Source organism: Chenopodium quinoa, unplaced genomic scaffold (genome assembly GCF_001683475.1).
Source record: "Chenopodium quinoa cultivar QQ74 unplaced genomic scaffold, ASM168347v1, whole genome shotgun sequence".
NCBI classification, from domain to species: domain Eukaryota; kingdom Viridiplantae; phylum Streptophyta; class Magnoliopsida; order Caryophyllales; family Amaranthaceae; genus Chenopodium; species Chenopodium quinoa.
This window is the reverse complement of record NW_018742881.1, coordinates 1,123,863-1,140,118: the sequence shown is the minus strand read 5'-3', so window position 1 is coordinate 1,140,118 and position 16,256 is coordinate 1,123,863. Positions and strand designations below refer to the sequence as shown.

Genomic DNA, 16,256 nt, shown 5'->3' with positions numbered 1-16,256 from the left:
TTTATCAATCTTGACATGTAAGGTTGTTAACAACAAGAGAAAATACAAGTTAATATTGGTCATAAACAAAATATGTTTATCTAAGGCCCTAAGGGTAATATCCTCAATATTTGCATTTAATTATGAGCACCTTTGTAATTTCAAGCAAAAAAGGTTACCAATAATAACTTAACGACGTTAATGGAGGTTGGGCGATGGACGAGCTTCAATGGATATACCACACAAAAAATCGAGCTCACGAACAACATCAATGGAGGAGGACAAAAGTCGTACCATTTTAGGTTCTCTATGCCCTTTATTTCTCTCAGGGTTTTCGTTTTATTTGGTGGTGGGCAAAACCTATAAAAACATGGTGGTAGAAATGGCGGTTCATGGGGAGGACGCTTCCATGGTTCCGTTTCCACAAAGGAGGAAGCTTCAACGAGGCTGAAAACTTCAAAGTGCAATGTCATTGATAGCATGTTTATGTAAAAGATCAATTGGGGCTCCCTCCTTAAAAAACAACATTTATTTCATTTCGTAATCAACTACTGCATATACATTTATTTGTATCCAACACTCTATACCAAAAGTCAAAGATACATCTAATTATTACTCCGTATCTGATTAACGTTAAATTTATCATCAATCTCGACATATAAAATTTAAAAAATTATCATCTTTTAGCTAACTAATTCAACCATATTCTATATCTGACTACCAGATCTTTAAATTCGATATACACTTTCCAATCTAAAACTTTTCCTTTCCTAAATTTTTACTCTTATTATTACCAAAATTTTCTCTTATCATACTTCAGTATTTTACTGTCCATAGTCTTACCACACGCAAAATCGCATATGAACTATTCCAGTTGCTTTCTCCATGTCCCCCAAATTTGCAATATTCCCTTTCAGATTCCCAATATTATACACCCAAAAAATACACACCTTGTCGCATTTACTTCAATGGTGGGGTTTCCATTACCGTTGAGCTTTCTCCTGTATATTTTGCTTTGATTCTTCCCCTTTTTTTCCTGGGTTTTGTCTGATCTAACAACATTTCCTAGCACAAATTTCTCCTGCTTCAGTAATTCTGCACTTTCTTGAGGAAAAGAAAGGTGGGGTTTTGTGGAATTTTTTGAATCTTGAAGGGTGGGTTCACAATCAAGAAAAAGGTGAGATCTTTTGCTGGAAAACCCCTTTTTAATTTTTCGAATCTTCTTTATTTTTCTGGGCCCATTTTCAGAATTCTTTTCTTTACCTTATATGATTGCTTAATTTGCTTGGATTGGGTTTTGTCCCCTTTTAAGGAATCATGGCATAATTTGGAGTAAAATCAATGTCAATTTTCTTTTAAAAGAGGGAGAAGTTGCGTTTATTTTCAAGGGTTAATTGAATTGGTTATATTATTTGATGGATTGCTGTAATGGGTATGTGAAATTGTAGCTTTTTTTAATGGGATTTAGTTTGGTTGTCTATATCATTTGATTGGTGTAACAAAGAAGATTGGAGAATTATATTTTGATTGGTTGTTTTGATTATATAATTTGGTGGGATTGTTTTGGCACTTGATTTGACTACCTGGTAATTGGTGTGTATAAATGGCGGGGGGTGTAGATGTATCCAAGTATGCTCACTGTCCTGTTCATAAGGCGATTGTAACAAGAGACCATGCCGCCCTCCGGAAAATACTGTCCGGCCTACCGCGTCTTTCTGATCCTGCAGATATTCGGTCTGAGGCAGCCTCCTTGGCCGAGGAAGAGAAGGCTGATGCTATTTCGGCTGTGATCGATAGGCGTGATAATGTGCCTAATCGAGACACGCCCCTGCACCTTGCAGTGAAACTCAGTGATGAGACTGCTACGGAGATGCTTATGATGGCTGGTGCAGATTGGAGTTTGCAGAATGAGCAGGGGTGGAGCGCGCTGCAGGAAGCTATCTGCAATAGGCAGGAAGCGGTTGCCAAGATTATAGTTCGGCATTACCAGCCGTTGGCTTGGGCAAAATGGTGTAGAAGGTTGCCTAGGTTAGTTGCAACTATGAGGAGGATGAGGGACTTTTATATGGAGATTACATTTCATTTTGAGAGCTCAGTGATTCCTTTCATTTCTAGGATTGCCCCTTCTGACACCTATAAGATTTGGAAGACGGGTGCCAATTTGAGGGCGGACATGACTTTGGCAGGTTTTGATGGTTTTCGGATTCAACGTTCTGATCAGAGTGTTCTTTTCCTTGGAGAGGGGTCTGAGGATGGAAGGTTCCCTCCTGGATCGTTATGTATACTCAATCACAAGGATAAGGAGATAATGAATGCACTTGATGGTGCTGGTGCTCAAGCTTCTGAAGCAGAGGTACAGCAAGAAGTGGCTTCCATGTCGCAGACCAACATATTCAGACCTGGAATTGATGTGACTGAGGCTGTTCTTTTGCCCCAGCTCACTTGGAGACGCCAAGAGAAAACAGAATCAGTTGGTCAATGGAAAGCCAAGGTCTACGATATGCACAATGTGGTTGTCAGCATTAAATCAAGGAAAGTCCCTGGGGCTATGACTGATGATGAGTTTTTCTCTTCGTGCAATGATAATGAGACAGACACTGAAGAACTCAACGAGATTTTGTCGGAGGACGGAAGAAAGCAACTTGAACTTGCACTTAAGTCAGATTCATATGAAGGAGCCAATGAGGGCGTTGATGACGGGATTGTTGGGCCTCGCCATAGTTGTTATGAATCCAGGGAGATTCCTATTGAGGACGTAAATGGATATAACCATGTGGACAGCAAACATGAGAAAAAAGGATGGTTTGGCAGTTGGAGGAAGCGGGATCAGAAGTATGAAGGACAAAGGAAACTTGTTCCTCCCAGAAGCTCCCTTTCTGTTGATGATAAAAGGAGTGATGTCGGCAACAATTCTCCTTCTAGAAATGCAATTAAACCGGGAAGGCATTCCGTAGATGTTGTAAGGGGGGATGAGTCACAAAGAGGGAGGGACAAAAAATCATCTTCATCAGGGATGGTTGAGAGTGGCAATCGTCACAAGGACGGAAGTCAGGAGAATGAATACAAAAAAGGACTTAGGCCTATTCTTTGGCTATCCTCTACCTTCCCACTACGTACAGAAGAACTTTTACCTTTGCTTGACATCCTAGCCAACAAAGTGAAGGCAATTCGGCGTCTAAGAGAACTGTTAACTACAAAACTTCCCATGGGAACATTCCCTGTCAAGGTATGTGTTCCTACCTCCTATATCTATCTTTAAAGCTGCTTTAGAATAATTGGTTGTGATTTTCATATTGTTGATTTCTGCTTCAAAACAATGAATAGCTAACCCTTTGGAAATTTCCTTTTTTGTGAGTTGTGTTTGTTTATGGTTCGACACATTGACATTTTTACCAGCTGTCTCTATCTACGTAGAGTAGGATCATTACATTACATTTCATCTTACTACCTCCGTTACATTTTATTTGCAACGATTAAACATTTTTCCTCTCTACTTTATGTCAAATCGTTGCAAATAACATGTGACGGAGGTAGTATATTCATACTACGTATGATGACAGACGAAAAATTAAATTGAATCCTTTCCGCTGCTAGTGAATCCAGATGAGATCTATTTCATCTTAATTTTTATTTTCCAGCATTGTGATTAGGCAATTTCTCCTATTACATAGATTAATAACTTCTATAGAGTACAAGGAAAAATAAGTGATGGAAATAATAATTAGCATATTGGTTGATTGGTTAAAGTTTTTGGTGTAATCACTGTAACTGAAGCTTTGGGTGCTCAAATTGTCCCAATTTATATGTATGTTTTTTATATGGGCCGGCCCAATGGTAATGGTAGGACAATTTGGGCATTTAATTTAGTGATGAGTGGTGCATTCTTATTGTTCTAGGATGCAACTGTGCACCTTGCTTTTCTACTATGTTTGCCTTTGTATCCAAGAGATCTAACTCGTCAGTAGGAGGTACCATGAATTTGCTGCATGATTCTTGGTAGTCTTATTTCTATTTTTTTTTTTCTAGATTCATTATGTAATTAGTGCGCAGATACACTTTAGCCTTATACTTTAGCGTGAGGTTGGACTCATCGAAGTTATTACTAGAACTGCTATGTATTGTTTGTTTCTATTGCTATGATTTCATATGGGTTCTTTACAGATAACACAATGAAAGCTCACTCCTACTATTATCGTTCTGGCAGTCATGCTTATTAGTAGTGGTTAAATGTTGGCTGTTGATGGAGGTGGAGCCTTCTTTAGACACCCTTTGCCTAGCCTGCAATGTTTGCTAAAATAGCGTCACAAAACGTTTTCGCTAAGCTGGCAGTCTGCCAGACATGAGATTATATTTTGATGCCTGCATTATTTACGAAAAGTTACGCAAATTTTTATTCGTACTTGGTGCCTTGGCGTGAAAGTAGTGAATTGTGACTTTTGAGGAAGAATGTGTTATTGCTGTACTTAATACAAGCTCTTCTAGGATCTGATTTTAAATGTCTGCCAAAACCTCTTGTCTTACCCATACTTCACTATCTCCATGCTTAATGAAATTAGTGTCCAAACTGATGAATTAGTTGTACTGTACTTGTTTAATTTCGTTCAACAGGTCTTCTTTTGCTGACTCTTTGTGTATTTAATCTTCTACTTCCTTAAATCCCTTATCGGTTGCTGTTAGAATGAATCTGAGCATAAGTTGGATACAGGGAATAGGGAGGTGTTGATCTTCATTTTGCTTTAAAAGAATGATTATTGCTAGATGATGTAAATATTGCCCCTAGGTTATATAACTGAGCATAGGATACAAAGACCTAAATCAATCTGTTCCTCTAAATTTGAATTACTCTTAAACCAGTCATACTGTATACTGCTCCATGGTATTATGGTAAAGCCAGGACAACCTGACAAGACGCCGGTTTTGAAATGTTTCCAAGATTTTGAGTGTCCGTGAAATCAGTTTGTGTTTTATGCATTTTTGAATACATGATTGAAGTGTTGCTGCTGTAGTCGAGATTGTATCTTTGAAATTTAGAATCTTAGAACGACTAGCCATCGTTATATGTTAGCTGAACATGGATCATATTTTGGAAATTTTGAATATACAAAAAGTAAATGATTTGTGTTTAAGAGGAAAAACCAAAGAGAGTAGCAAGAGATGATCTATAGGAACAAGACAGCATTCAGCCTTGAGACTGGACGTGTGCTGCAAAGTGGTTTCATTATGAAAAGTGATTATTTTTTCTCTGCTATGACAAAGGAGAACCTTGCTGATATTATGGGGTATCAAACTTGGAGAATCCTTTAGGTTATTTTAGATTAAAAAAAATGGTCCTGCTGTTAGTTTTCATAACCTGCATTAGATCGGCTTCTATTCATGTTTAAACTTTGGCCTTGGTGGGTATCTTTATGGATGAATTTGGTTGATATTTACCATTATAATTACAAATAGGTCTGTTGCTTCAACTACTAATGTTATGATCAACTTGTTTGATACTTAGTATTATATCCTTCTACTATCTCTCTCCACCTAACACTATTGACCACCCTTGAGGAAAATCTTTTTCCTTCATAAACTGCTTTCTGAAATGCCCATTTTGCCTTTCCAGACTCCTATTGTATGTCTGATTCCTTGCATACTTCTACTTCTATTTGTCTTTGTGCTGTTCTGTAATTGTATATATGTGTTGTGTCATTTTAGTCTTGCAGAAATTGAATCTAAATGGAACTTGGAAGTTTCTCAAGTCCTCACAGACTTTTATGGTTAAAATTTGCAAGAATCATGGTAATTATAAATGACATGAATCTATGTAATATTGGACATGATCTGGAGATTAGTACGATGCAAATTGAGTTGGGCCTGAATGTCATGGTCACCCTATCTATTATTATCTGATTCATGATTAACTTGAACGGAAATCCTTCTTTAAGACTCCTTGAACTTGGTGTACTATTTACTAGCAAGATACTTTGTGTAGTTGAAATTAGCTTTGTTAGAACAGTTAGAAGTTTAGTTATCTGAGCCATGGTTGTTCCTGCTGCTAGAATCTGTGTTGGACCTGTTGGTGACTTGGTGTTGTGTTAATTGCTACTGATTGACCATATTAGTGGGAGATGAATCTTGGTCTTCTTGCTTAACTTTGTGACTGAAGGCTGAAGAGAAAGTTGTTTAAAGAGCTTACATCGGAAATATTTGTTGAAATTAGAGCTTGCTTATTATGGAATCTCGCAGTGCTTCCTTTAAGCTTATATATATATATATATATATATATATATATATATATATATATATATATATAGGATAATTTGCCAATTACTACCGCAAATTAAAAAAGTTGTGAATTACTACCGCAAAAAATTTTAAGATGTTGCGATTACTACCAAACCCCCATTAAACCCAACTATGACGTCATTATATCCCTTTAACCCGTGTTTGACCATGGTTAAGGGCTTTAACTAGCCCCCCCCCCCCAAAAAAAAAAAAAGAAAATGGATTAGGGATATAATGACGTCATGATTAAGGGCTTTAACCATGGGTTAAAGTGATATAATGACATCATAGTTGGGTTTATTGGGGGTTTGGTAGTAATCGCAACATCTTAAAAAATTTTGCGGTAGTAATTCACAACTTTTTTAATTTGCGGTAGTAATTTACAAAGTAGTATTAACTTGCGGTAGTAATTGGCAAATTTTCCATATATATATATATATATATATATATATATATATATATATATATATATATATTTTAAAAAAAATACTGATATCTACCTTACGCTCTCTGAGTGTTTACTTTGAAAATCCTTTATTCCTTGCATTTTGTTTGATAGGAAAGGAGGGCATTTTAAACTACAGTCCCTTTTCATTTCCCTTAAAATTCATTTAGCCATGTTTTGCTAATTTCATCATTATTATTTATACAGGTTGCTATACCAGTGGTTCCTACAATTAGAGTATTAGTTACTTTCACAAAGTTCGAGGAAATACAACCAACTGAGGAATTCTCGACACCTCCTTCCAGTCCCACAGCTGCTTCTGATGAGAGTCCAGCAGTAACCAGTGCTTCAAGTTCCTTCTGGTTCCGATGGGCAAAAGCTCCTTACCAACGATCAACCTCATCTAGTGATAGTACTTCTGGCAACAAGACAGAGAGTAGTCAAGACCCATTTGCTATCCCTTCAGATTATGTTTGGATTACTGCTGAAACAAAGAAAAAAAAGATGGAAGAGAAGAACCGAGCTAAGAAAGGGAAAAACAAAGAGCAACCAAGTCTGGCTCATTAATTGGAGTGGTACGGTATACATATTAGCTTGTGAAACAACTGACAAAACAGGAATTCTTGAAGGGCAGAACAGCATATTCATTTACCATGTAGATAGTAGGAGTGCTGACAAAGTTGGGAGAGAACTTTTCTGCTCTGTTGAAAGGATTCAAAGTATACTGCAAATGTGGGTGTTTAACTATATACTACTAGAGTTGCAACTTTGCTGCAGTTGTAGTTCTTTACGCAAAGTTTGCATGCAGTTGATTTATAACGAAAGGGAACTAAGTTGATTTCTCATTGCATTCTTTTCGATTGGTATATTATCAATCAAATAATCACGCTGCTTTTGTATTGGAGAAAAGGAGCACTGTTGTTTGCAAATTTCTGCTGAATCCAATATCGGCTTTGGAAATTAGTATGCTTTGTTCTTGGTTCAATAAGCTTACTAGAAATCATTTCATATCATCACTTATCAACCTCACATTTTACACAATCGTATGCCTTTGTTTGGAAATAGTTGCTAAATTGTCAATTTGTCACAATCCATCTTTGCTACTCCGTATTTTACTAGAATAACTTTTATACGCGATAATGTGATCCTAAGCTTAAGTCATTCAAATCTTAAAATTAGTTATGATGAAGTACATCTTGATTCTTACTTATTTAATTTATTAATGATAAATAATTTATCTTATTTAAACTTATTAGATTACATTTATTTCTCTACAATTTTTTTTGGTAAACTTATAGAACTATTATAATTTTATTACCAATTATTGATCTTAAATCTAAATTGTATGTCTTGTTTCATGACTAAAATTGGGAATGATTTCCCTTAATAATGCAATAACATCAACTAATTCTTTAGATACATCGGTTAAAAACTATTTTCCACAATATCGCATATGCAGGCTTGGTTTCAAGGTTCAGTATTTGCAAGTGTAAAACCTACCTAATATATAGAATCTCTAATGGTATTAGTGGTTCTATAAGCGGTTCTTTATATAAAACCTCCAATATCATTAGCGGTTCTATATAATTTGGTTTTCCCATTAGTGGTATTATATAATCTAGCAAAAGTGAAATCTAAACTGTAAGAGATAGTTTCAACTTAGAACGGCCAACATTGTTAGTGGTTTTATAGTACCAAATTCCAAATATGGAAACCACTCCTATGTGGACAGTATTGTGGGAAATAATTTTTAAACCGATTTATATAAGAAATTAATTTGTATTTTAACATTATTTAGGAAAATCGATGCTAAAAATCTTAAAAAAAAATGATAATTATGACATTAAAGTCCAATCATATATTCATATCCAACTTGGACAAGATATTTAGATATGCTTAATATGGAGTAAAAACAACAAAAACAAAAATAAAGTTAAATTAATTAAAAAAGACAAAAAAAAAAAAAAAAAAAAAAAAAAAAAAAAAAAAAAAAAAAGGCTTTTCAATAGAGTTGTCTTTGCATAAAAAAAATAGAGTTATCTTGTCTTGAAATGCTAAAAATATATTTTATTAAAAAAAAGCTAAAAATATAATTTTATCAAAAAAAAAAGCTAAAAATATAACAAAGTCGTCATTTCTATCATCATCATCATCATTTAAGCCTTTGCCTTGTTTATCTTGACTACTACCGACTTTGGGGATAATAAATTCATCTCATTTTTCCAGATTTAGAACCCTAATTTTTTCAATCATTTTTCTCTGATTTCTGCAAAAATGGATAGAGCAATTAACAGGCAGAAAATTCTTCTTGATCATCTTCGTCCTCCCTCTTCTTCCGATCACAATTATGAAGCTTTTCTCTCTGTATGTAACAATTCATCTTTGTTTTCGTATGATTTTTTTATTCAAATTGTATGATTTTGATTGTGCGATCTGTTTGATATTATAAGATTTATATTCAAAAATCATAGGCTATAGTTATGACTTATGAGGATTATGAATATATGATGTGGGCTGCATGTTGTTAATACTAGCTAATTGTTATTATTTTATTGTAATAAATATTATATTATGATCTAAAAAATGAATTTGAAGTTGAAATTGGATTGTTGGATTTTGTATGATTGAATTGGATTGTTAGTTTTTGTATGATTGAATTGGATTGTTAGTTTTTGTATGATTGAATTGGATGGTTCGATTCTCGGTTAATTGGTCGGTTATGAATGGTTTGCGGATCTTTGTTGTTAGTATTTGCATGTTTTTGGTAAAATTGAAATCTATGTTGAGAAACTTAAATTGTGATTCCAAACTTTAAGCTGAATTATGTTGATTATATATGGAGCTTATGAGCTAATCAGAATTTCGCGGGTTTTAGATTTGAGCGCGGTGCTATGTTTCTGGCAAATAATTGGCCTGTGATAGCTAATTGTTGGTGTTAGGTGTGGTTATGGCATGGGGGTTATGTAAGCCTGTAAGGTTTTAGGGCTTGATGGCTGTAATAAACATTTAACCGACTCTTAGGCCTTCCTTATCTCGTTAAAGTTGTGGGAGGAGGGAAATATGTTGTTTTCACGTGGATTGGTGGACTTTGGTTGTAAGGCTTGATATAATTCATCCAGGAGTTATTAGACAACTACAGTTGGGGCATTTCCTGAATTTAAGTGCAATTAAATATTTCCAAGTGCGGTTAATTGACTTGGGGTTGGAGATCTTGTTTATAGTCTTCTAATTGTGACGTTTGACTTCTTTTAGTCCTTGGATACATGTGCAATCTCATAATTTAAGAATACAGAAAGAATGGGACATTTTGGGGCTGGGACTCCATTAATGTAGCTTTCTAAGTAACCGATGCACTAGTATCTGATACATAACAGACTAGTTGATTAATTGCATATAGTTTAAGAATAGCCCATGGAAACTTGGTAGCAGGAAAGAATAGAACTGAAGGGAAACTCAAATCCCTGTCAGATACTTGTAAGTTCTAACAAGATTTCATTATTTCTCAAGAGTTCAAACAACATAAGGACTTTTAGTTATCAAAACATTTAGAATATACTTGATCCTTTCGGCCCATTACGAATTTTCCTGATTTAACTAAGATATTCAATATGTATCATTTGATACTTGTACTATAAGGATCTCTTCTCAACTCATTGTATCTCATTTATGTTGGTTGTGGTGGTTATTGTAGGCAACCAATTGCATGGCGGGGGATTCTGCTGCTTATCACAGGACGAGTGCTTTTGGTGATGATGTTGTCATTGTAGCGTAAGTTGTCACTGTGTGATTATACTATACCCACTTTTAGTTACTAGGATATAATAACAGCTTTGTCATACTGCATCTTAATTTTTTTTTTCAGAGCGCATCGCACTGCACTTTGCAAGGCAAAACGAGGTCAATTCAAGGACACATTTCCTGATGATCTTCTTGCTCCAGTTTTGAAGGTACTCATGGATTATGCTGTTAATGATATCCCTTTCAAAAAGGGGCTTGTATAAATCATTGACACAAAAGAATTTGAGAAGTTGTTACCTATGTATACAAGTATTTAAAACTTATGCCGAGTTGTTGACCTTGCTAAACTTGAAGTAATTTATGAGTTTTTCTTTTCCCATAACTTGCTACCGTGACAGAGAGACTGAATTTTAATATTATGCTGTTAATAAGAATGCATGTTTTTCTCTTACCCTATCAATTTTCATTGAAATTCCTCTCCTTCCTCTTATGTTAATCATGCTCAAAACTGCAATCATATCTACCATTCTACCCTGTTCTCAAGATATCTATGTTTACTGTGATCTCTTCTTGTTTATTTAGGCAGTAATAGAGAAAACAAATGTGAACCCTGCTGAAGTCGGGGACATTGTTGTGGGAACTGTTTTGGCCCCAGGTTCTCAGAGAGCCAGTGAGTGTAGAATGGCAGCATTTTATGCTGGTTTCCCAGGTATATTTCTTACGGAGTACCTTTTTACCAATGATAATTTTGATCACTAGTTCAAAGCATCCTATTATCTTATTAGCAACCAATGTGAAATAGCTAGCATTTGTATTTTCTTCATTTAAATCTAGATGACGAGGAAGTGCTACTTTGTAATTAGATATGTTTATTTAATATTAAAGTTTGGTACTTTATCATTTGGAAACTTGATGTAATTTTCAAAATCTCCCTAGTTCAGGCTTTTGCTGAGCCAACTGGATGTTAGGTGACACATGAATTGAACTATACAAGTAATAGATCTTTACTAACTTGGCTTGTTGTTTGTGAACAGAAACTGTTCCTGTAAGGACTGTGAATAGGCAATGTTCTTCTGGGCTTCAGGCAGTTGCTGATGTAGCAGCGGCCATCAAGGCTGGATTTTATGATATTGGTAAGGACCTTTGCTTAGTGCATTGCTGAAAGTAATGATCAAAGTTTGATTCCCTCCGGAAAAAGTAATTATTTTACATAGACTTGGCTTGAAGAGTCAAGACACAGTCACATAGATGTGTGTCCAAGTGTCAATATATGTTCATTCATGAAAACAATGCATGATTTTGGTCCACTGTGAACTGTCCAAGCGTCATACATACCCTGCCTTTAAGTTTGGATCTCCAACATGGGTGGTTGAGGTGAAATGAAGAGTTGGTGTAACCTCGGACAAGAAATGGGAAGGGGACCTATTAAGTTTGTTTCTTCTTACTATATACAGATATACTAATTGTGTTTTTAATTAGTTGACACGTTTTGACTTTAGCACTATTCACACACCTCCCTTTGACCATGTTTTGTGATTTTTATGTGAAGAAAAATATTGTCAAGTGGGATTCTGTTAGATTCGTGACAATATATATTTTCAAAATATCAACTTTTTATAATTTTTGCCTATTAGTAATTAATGATTGAATTTATGCATTGGTAAACGTGACTAAAGAAACATGTCAACTAAAAAGAAACGGAGGAAGTAGTATGTAAAGAATCACATTCCAAATTTTCACATTGCAGGAATTGGTGCGGGATTAGAGTCTATGACAACAAACGCAATGGCTTTTGATGGATCTGTGAATCCCAAAGTAAGTTCTTGATGATCCCTTGTCTGAGTTATCTCACAATCTAGGTTACATGGACGTGTCTCTTATGCATGTAGTATAGTGAATTTTTCTGTTATATCTTATGAGACTTTTCCTTATGTGGTAGGTAAAGGATTTTGTTCAAGCCCAAGATTGTCTTCTTCCTATGGGTATTACTTCAGAAAATGTGGCACACCGCTTCGGTGTGACAAGGGAAGAACAAGACCAAGCAGCGGTGAGTTACATGACATTTCAGATGTGGTTTTCTTAGGTGCTTACACAGAGTTAAATAATGATTTCTTTGAGCTTGGACCTGTTAGGTAGAGTCTCACAGGAAGGCTGCTGCTGCAACTGCTGCTGGTAGATTTAAAGATGAGATAATACCTGTACACACAAAGGTAATCCTCATATTAAGCTATTGTGATTATTTGTGTCTCATTTGTCAATTCATGCTCTTAGTGAGTTCTCATTCTTTTTCCTTCCACCTTTTTAGATTGTTGATCCAAAAACTGGAGATGAGAAGCCTATTACTGTCAATGTGGATGATGGTATCCGGCCGAATGCAAGTGTTGCAGATCTGGCCAAGTTAAAGCCTGTTTTCAAGAAGAGTGGGACAACTACTGCTGGTATAAGGCATTTCAGTAGTGATTTTAAGTTCTCGTACTTGTGTAGCAGTTTCCTATCTTACTTTTTTCCCCCTTTTCCTCTCTTGTAGGAAATTCTAGCCAGGTGACTGATGGTGCGGGAGCTGTTCTGCTGATGAAGAGAAGTATTGCCATGCATAAAGGGCTACCTCTTCTTGGTGTCTTTAGGTATATAGTATCTTCTTTTATCCTCCCCAGCCCCATCCATTTGTTTTCTTTCTCCTTTGGTTTGGTGGGGTCTGTAGATTACTTGTTGCACTGGTTGCAGATTACTGCTTATTTTGTCTTTTATTCTCTGTGACTGATAGAAACTGGTTAGATATGATTGATGAGTCTCTTCTGGTATATAATACGTGTGGTGGCAGTTAAGAGTTGGAACCTTTGGCCACCATCATTAAACCCTCATCCACAATAATAAGATGGGCATCTTAAAAACTTGCATTTGTTTAAGTTATTTATTGTTCTCATTTTCGAATACCTTGCTCTGCTAATCTGCCGGTTGCCTAATGTTTAACTTTTTATCATTCTTTGAGAACTTGATGATCTTCTCTTTGTTCTGAGATCCCAGTGTTTTGTATGCTTATTTATGATGATGGTTTTGTTGATGCCTGGAACTTTGGGTTATATAATGTAAAACTTGTTGTGCAGGACTTTTGCTGCTGTTGGAGTGGACCCTGCTATCATGGGAATTGGCCCAGCTGTCGCAATCCCAGCTGCTGTGAAGGCTGCTGGCTTGGAACTTGATGATATTGATCTCTTTGAAATAAATGAGGTGATATTTGAATTGGGAATTTCTGAAGCAAATACATGTTGGACTTTGGATCATATCATTGATATTTTGCTTTTACTTGACATGTAAATAATACTTGTTTCAATGCCATCTTGATTTTTCAGGCATTCGCTTCTCAGTTTGTGTACTGCCGTAAGAAGTTGGAACTTGATCCAGAGAAAATCAATGTAAATGGAGGGGCTATGGCAATAGGGCATCCTTTGGGTGCAACAGGTACTTAGATTTTTTATTTTTTCTGGGTGCCTACTCTAATAATTTTCCCCAGTTGATGATGTTAAATTAAACGAGATACAAGTCTATTTGTTCTAAGCTTGACATGTATCTTGGGAGCTCCTGGTTCTATCTTGTCTATGTCTCACGACCTAGTTTAATTTTCATGACAAAATTTTATGGCGGGTTCAGAATTTGAATAGTAGATGGTTGAGAAGAGTGTTCTTGTTGGATGATCAATACGGCAAATTGCCAATATATAGCACTCCATATGTTGTTAACTACTTGGCCAAAATTATATTATAGTCTGTCTCCATATAATAGGTCCAACATTCTGGATTTATGAAGTTAAAAGTTGAATTTCCCCATGATATTATTTGAATACTAAACTTAAAAATCCAAAGAAAGATGACATAAGATTGTCAGTAGTGATGTAAATATTTCGTGGGAGTGTCTAGTATTAGGGGCAGAGGAGTACTGCCTATTTGGAGAGTTATGCATATGTTGTTAGACGTGGTAGTACTTTTGTAATCAGGTTTCTTGTCGCTTCTGGTCTGTTATAGGTGCTCGTTGTGTTGCCACCTTGCTGCATGAGATGAAGCGTCGTGGTAAAGACTGCCGATTTGGAGTTATATCAATGTGCATAGGTATGGGGTCTTCTTATTTCCATGTTTGCTGAAATTATACTGATGGTAAACAAACTCGTGGATCTTTGAATAGTATTTGACCCCCCCTTTTTTTTGCAACTTCAGGAACTGGTATGGGTGCTGCAGCTGTTTTTGAGAGGGGAGATGCTATCGATGAGCTATGCAATGCTCGTAAGGTTGAAACCCATGGTTTCCTATCCAAAGATGCTAAATGATCTTTTGGAATAGCAAGCAACTGGTGAAAAAGATTTCGAATACAAATATTTTTCAAAATGTACTCTTGTCACCAACTACTATATCCTAGAATAGATAAAGCCTAGTATCCGAATTCTGAACACTTTCTGTTCTGGTATTGAATGTATTGCAGAAACTTCAGTATTCATCTTTTAAATATTTATAATCTTCATGATAATAAAATGTGCAATAAATTTTACTAGGCAGCTCACCCATCAAAAGCGCTGTAGTGTTATATCTCTAAGTCTCTAACCGCCTCTGTTCATACTCTCGTACTGATTGTAAATGTATACAGAGTGGCAGAGGGTGCTAATAATTTTAATTTTTCTGGCATATGTTACCTTCGTTAAATATAGTTATCACATATTAAGTTAAAATTAACTATAAGTATTTTTATTTTCGTTTGAAACCAATTAACTATAATTATTAGGAAATTTTGGTTTTAATAATCTTAACTTCGGTTGATTCTTGAATAATTTTAACTTTATGATGTATTTTCGTCTAACAATTTTAGTTACTTCACGAGTTCACAAGCTTACAAGCGATGTGTATCACGCACACATTTACGTAGTTGTATGTATATATATATATATATATATATAGGTTCAAGTGAGAACCTCTCTTACAATAAGAACTCATTTTAGAGTGAGAACTTTTCATCCTATCCGTTGGATTAAAATGAATGGCTCAGATTAAAGGATTTTAATTAATGACTATAATGACCCCATATATAAGCTTTAAAAAATCAGCCCCTTCCCCTTCTTCTTCCTCTCTCTCTCCTCTTGAGTTCTTCCTATTCTTCTTCTTTCCCCCATAAAAAATTAGAACGGTCCTAAATGCTTTTGCATATCATTTGAGCAGTACTTGAACTTTCTTATACTAGTATTACTGATTCTACCTCTAACCATCAACATCTAACCAAAATACAAAAATAACAACTACATATATTAGGCTATGTGGGAGTTGAACCCACACCTTGTGAACAATAACACATTGCTCTACCATTTGAGCTAATAGCCTATAAATCAAAGAGATTGAAATACATATTATACAATCAAATTTAAATTGTAAGCTATTTTCATTTGTGGTAAAGACGTTTGTGACATAAGTGCAAAAAAGCTCAGAACTCATTCCAGTAATATCCTTTAATAATGACAAAAAGTGCACGAAATCATTGCAATTGATATCATGCATTCATATTTTCAAATTACAAGATTGAAAATGAAAGATCCAGAATCATAATATTCTGACTAATTAAGAACCCAAAAAATAAATAAATAAATAAAATAAAATTGGGAGAATAAAAACTTTAAAAATATACCTAAAAAATTGCTGCTCATCATTCATACAGATAACTCAATTCGCTATAATTAGATCTACATTTTAAGCAAAATTAAGGTGGTCGAGCCACATAACCTTGGGCCATAAAAATTTGTGAAACGCTAAACATCGCCCGCAAATCTCCACATAAAGCCCACAAATTTGAAATG

General features: G+C 35.3%; 2 protein-coding genes across 2 annotated transcripts; both read left to right on the top strand.

Annotated features, from left to right (window-relative positions):
• Positions 1-708: 708 nt before the first annotated feature.
• Positions 709-7,732, top strand: LOC110726767 (ankyrin repeat domain-containing protein 13C-like). Its single transcript, XM_021906269.1, has 2 exons — positions 709-3,205; positions 6,899-7,732. Exons 1-2 carry the CDS (start codon positions 1,583-1,585, stop codon positions 7,256-7,258), a joined length of 1,983 nt encoding a protein of 660 aa, XP_021761961.1. The 5' UTR covers positions 709-1,582; the 3' UTR covers positions 7,259-7,732.
• A 1,102-nt stretch (positions 7,733-8,834) lies between these two features.
• On the top strand, positions 8,835-14,972 carry LOC110726766 (3-ketoacyl-CoA thiolase 2, peroxisomal-like). Its single transcript, XM_021906268.1, has 14 exons — positions 8,835-9,055; positions 10,383-10,459; positions 10,554-10,638; positions 11,012-11,138; positions 11,464-11,562; positions 12,177-12,244; positions 12,369-12,476; positions 12,562-12,639; positions 12,735-12,867; positions 12,957-13,053; positions 13,534-13,657; positions 13,780-13,888; positions 14,449-14,532; positions 14,638-14,972. Exons 1-14 carry the CDS (start codon positions 8,966-8,968, stop codon positions 14,745-14,747), a joined length of 1,389 nt encoding a protein of 462 aa, XP_021761960.1. The 5' UTR covers positions 8,835-8,965; the 3' UTR covers positions 14,748-14,972.
• The last annotated feature ends 1,284 nt before the right edge of the window (positions 14,973-16,256 follow it).

Bases quoted from the DNA above. Each gene is read 5' to 3' on its own strand.
- LOC110726766 (XM_021906268.1), top strand. From the start codon at position 8,966: ATGGATAGAGCAATTAACAGGCAGAAAATTCTTCTTGATCATCTTCGT. The intron at 12,477-12,561 runs GTGAGTTACATG...TGGACCTGTTAG, and splicing joins AAGAACAAGACCAAGCAGCG to GTAGAGTCTCACAGGAAGGC. The intron at 14,533-14,637 runs GTATGGGGTCTT...TTGCAACTTCAG, and splicing joins AGTTATATCAATGTGCATAG to GAACTGGTATGGGTGCTGCA.
- LOC110726767 (XM_021906269.1), top strand. From the start codon at position 1,583: ATGGCGGGGGGTGTAGATGTATCCAAGTATGCTCACTGTCCTGTTCAT. The intron at 3,206-6,898 runs GTATGTGTTCCT...TTATTTATACAG, and splicing joins TGGGAACATTCCCTGTCAAG to GTTGCTATACCAGTGGTTCC.